Source organism: Camellia sinensis, chromosome 12 (genome assembly GCF_055761805.1).
Source record: "Camellia sinensis isolate YWXY chromosome 12, ASM5576180v1, whole genome shotgun sequence".
Taxonomy (NCBI): Eukaryota; Viridiplantae; Streptophyta; class Magnoliopsida; order Ericales; family Theaceae; genus Camellia; species Camellia sinensis.
The window spans coordinates 112,949,321-112,952,640 of NC_138972.1; the positions used below are offsets into that span (position 1 = coordinate 112,949,321).

The 3,320-nt window shown below is 37.3% G+C and overlaps 1 protein-coding gene across 1 annotated transcript; it reads left to right on the forward strand.

Moving 5' to 3' along the window:
* Nucleotides 1-1,915: 1,915 nt before the first annotated feature.
* Nucleotides 1,916-2,953, forward strand: LOC145803819 (uncharacterized). The gene is made up of 2 exons (XM_082897181.1): nt 1,916-2,062; nt 2,321-2,953. The coding sequence occupies exons 1-2, from the start codon at nt 1,916-1,918 to the stop codon at nt 2,951-2,953; spliced, it is 780 nt and encodes a 259-aa protein (XP_082753307.1).
* Nucleotides 2,954-3,320: the final 367 nt, after the last annotated feature.

The following is a 3,320-nucleotide window of genomic DNA, read 5'->3' on the forward strand; positions in this document are numbered from 1 at the left end:
GAAATTGATGCACTCCAGAGATTTTGTCACCATAAGGAGAATGTGTTGTTGTCAGCCTCTTGGGCAAATGGTATTATGTATGTGGGACAACGGTTTGTAGGAGGTGCACAAGAATTTCGTGATATTTTATGTAAGTATGTAATCCAATACGAGTTTTAGTTTATGTATGTCAAAAATGAGACAACAACGGTTACTGCGGTGTGTGCGATGCGCGAGGAGAGAGGTTGCTTGTGGCCTATACATTGTAGAATACATCGAGCAAATGGTTTTTTCTACATCAAGAGGTTCAGTGATGTGCATAGTTGTAGTACGAATGTTCGAACATTGAAGAATCCAAGAGTTAGTTCTGATTTAATGTCGAGTACTATATCTGAAATTGTGAGGGATTAGCCGTTGACTCGCTCGTATGAGGTGGTGACTATTTTAAAGAGGGATTATAGGCTAGATGTGAGTTACCATGTGGTATGGTTGGGCGTGAAAAAGCAAAGGCTGTTATTCATGGAGATCACTTATTATAGTTTGACCAGCTGCAGTGGTATTCGGATGCTGTGATGGTATTCGGATGCTGTGATGTATTACAACCCGGGGAGTTATGTCAATATTGACTATGATGTGAGTAGCCAACAGTTTTGTCATTTCTTTATATCATTTGCTATGTGTATTTCTGGGAACAATTCTTGTCGGCCTTTATTATTCCTAGATGGAACATTTCTCAAAGAAAAGTACAAAGGTTAGCTACTTGCGGCAACTAGGGGGTGTCCGCGGTTCGGTTTGGGACGGTTTGCGGTTCGGTTTGGATCCGCCCACATATGTATGCGGTTTGAGGAAAAGTTAACCCGCAACCACCCGCAATGCGGTTTGCGGTTTGTGCGGATAGGGTTCACGGTTGCGCGGGCGGTTGCGGGCAATTTGCGGATTGAACTTTTTTTCAAATTTTTTTTGTTAAACCCTTTTTTTTTTTCCCATTTTTTATCAATATTTCTTTTAGACCTTTTTCCTCCCATTTTCTAAAATACTCTAACATTAATAATTAATGAATTAAAACTTATAAAATAAAAAAACACAACAAAATCAATTCGTAACCTAAACAAATCATTCAAAATTTACCTTCATCATTAACTTGCATTCATCTCAATTCGTAACCTAAACAAATCATTCAAAATCTACATTTATCATTAACTTGCATTCATCCTACATTTATCATTCCTAACCCAAATTAAAAAATCCTACATTCATCATTCCTAACCTAAATACAAAAAAAAAGAAAAAAGGGTAATTCTTTATTAACTTAGATTCATCCAAAATGCAAAAAAATAAATAAAAATAAAAGGGGTTTTTTTGAACGATCAGATTTAAAAAAAAAAAAAAAAAAGAGTTTTATGCGGGCGGGTTGGACGGGTGCAGGTGAAACTCGAAACCCGCCCGCAACCCGAAAATTAGATAAAATCAAAACCGCACCCTACCCTAATGTGTTTGCGAAACCGCCCATGCATGCGTGGTTCGGATCGGGTAGGACGGTTTGGGTAGGGCAGATAACCCTATGCCCAGCCTTAGCAGCAACGACGAAAGATAGAAACAATGGTTAGTATTTTTTTTAGCTGTGTAGCCATGTAGATATTCACATTGAGCGGCATAGTGTGGATATATGACTGAGCATTACATAGTGTGAACATTCACATGCCGTGTTTGCTTTATAGTGTTTTTGTAAACTACTTGTGTTAATACTCATATTGGAATATTGTGATCAGTTGTTTAATGGTGTTGTGTTGTAGGCCTATTCCCTGTTGCATTTGCGATTGTTGATTTAGAGACCACGACCAATTGGTCGTGGTTCTTGCACGAACTTGTGAAGGTTGTTGATGGTAAGGGTTAGATTACTTTTATTTCGAACCGTAATCTTGGTTTGTTAGATGCGATGCCGAAGGTGTTCCCATCAACTCATCACGGTTATTGCTTACAACACTTGAAGAACAATTTAAGAGACTGGATGAAGGAAATTGATAATGGATTTAGGGACCACCTGGTTAGTAGTTTGGATGACTGTGCTTACAAGCCAACTGTGGTAGGGTTCCATGAAAAGCTTGAGAAATTAAAAAATGAGGGTAAGCAACGAGTACATAGTTTTTTCAAGTAGTTGGCACCTGAGTACTGGGCGAATTCATACTTTAGGTAATAGTAGTTTCCTAATATATTTCATTTGTCAAGTTTAGAATGGTAGTGATGTGAAATTTCAGTTGTGTTCTGTGGCGATGTGAAATTTCATATTCAGTTTCAAAGAAATTAAATTCAGTATTGTACAATGTTTGTGATGTTGTGCAAGGGCATGCGTTATGGGGAGATGACATCCAATGCGGCAGAGTCATTTAATAATTGGATTAAAGAAGCATGCAATCTTCCTATCACTCAGATGGTGGACACAATTTGTACTCAGTTGATGCGGCAAATGTCTGCGTGGCGTGACCAAACAAACAAGTGGAATGAGCTTATTTTTCCTACATTAGAAACAATGTTTCTTGATTCGTTCAATGACAGCAGGTCTTGGGAAGTTAGCAAAGCCAATGAGGATGTGTTTCTCGATACCATCTGTTACAGTTTATATTGTAAGGCGTACGTGTTCTTGCTTCAAATGCAAATCAACAGATTCTCATGTGACTATGCTGTTATTGCTATTCAAAAGAGCCGCTATAATCTCAATGATTGTGTGAAACATTACTTTTATGTAGAGACGTATCGTGTAACCTATTCGAGTGCCATATTCCCTATATTGTTAGTAAAAAAGCCGCCTTTTGATCCCACAGACTTCACTATATACCCACCAACTGTGAAAATACCACCCGGTAGGCCGAAAAAGAATAAAATCCCATCAAGGGGCGAGAAACTAAAGCAAATAAGGTGCGGGAGATGTGACAAGTTAGGAAGCCACAATCGGAAATCATGCAAGGAGCCGATATAGGGTGTATATTTTTCATTTCAATATTGTGTTTTACATGGGATTCTTATATTGATTTTTGAAATAAGATTGTATTGGGTTGGCAAACATTGTGTTGCAATAAGATTATGTTGTGTTGACAAACATAATAATGCATTGGCAAAATTAGTATTTGATTTGTGTTTTTTTTTTTTTTTTTTTTTTGGGTAGGAAACTGACATTTTGTTGGTGTGTTAATAATGAATACATGATGTAAACATTCACATTTGTGTAAAATAATCATATTATGTGAATACTCGCACATGGGTTGAACTTTTAACATTATTGTTGTCAACGTTGACATGAATATAATCGGGGATGTGAACTTTCACATGCATATAAATTGACATTG

Coding starts and splice junctions, on each gene's coding strand:
- LOC145803819 (XM_082897181.1), top strand. CDS start 1,916: ATGCCGAAGGTGTTCCCATCAACTCATCACGGTTATTGCTTACAACAC. Junction 2,063..2,320: donor GTGCTTACAAGCCAACTGTG/GTAGGGTTCCAT, acceptor ATGTTGTGCAAG/GGCATGCGTTATGGGGAGAT.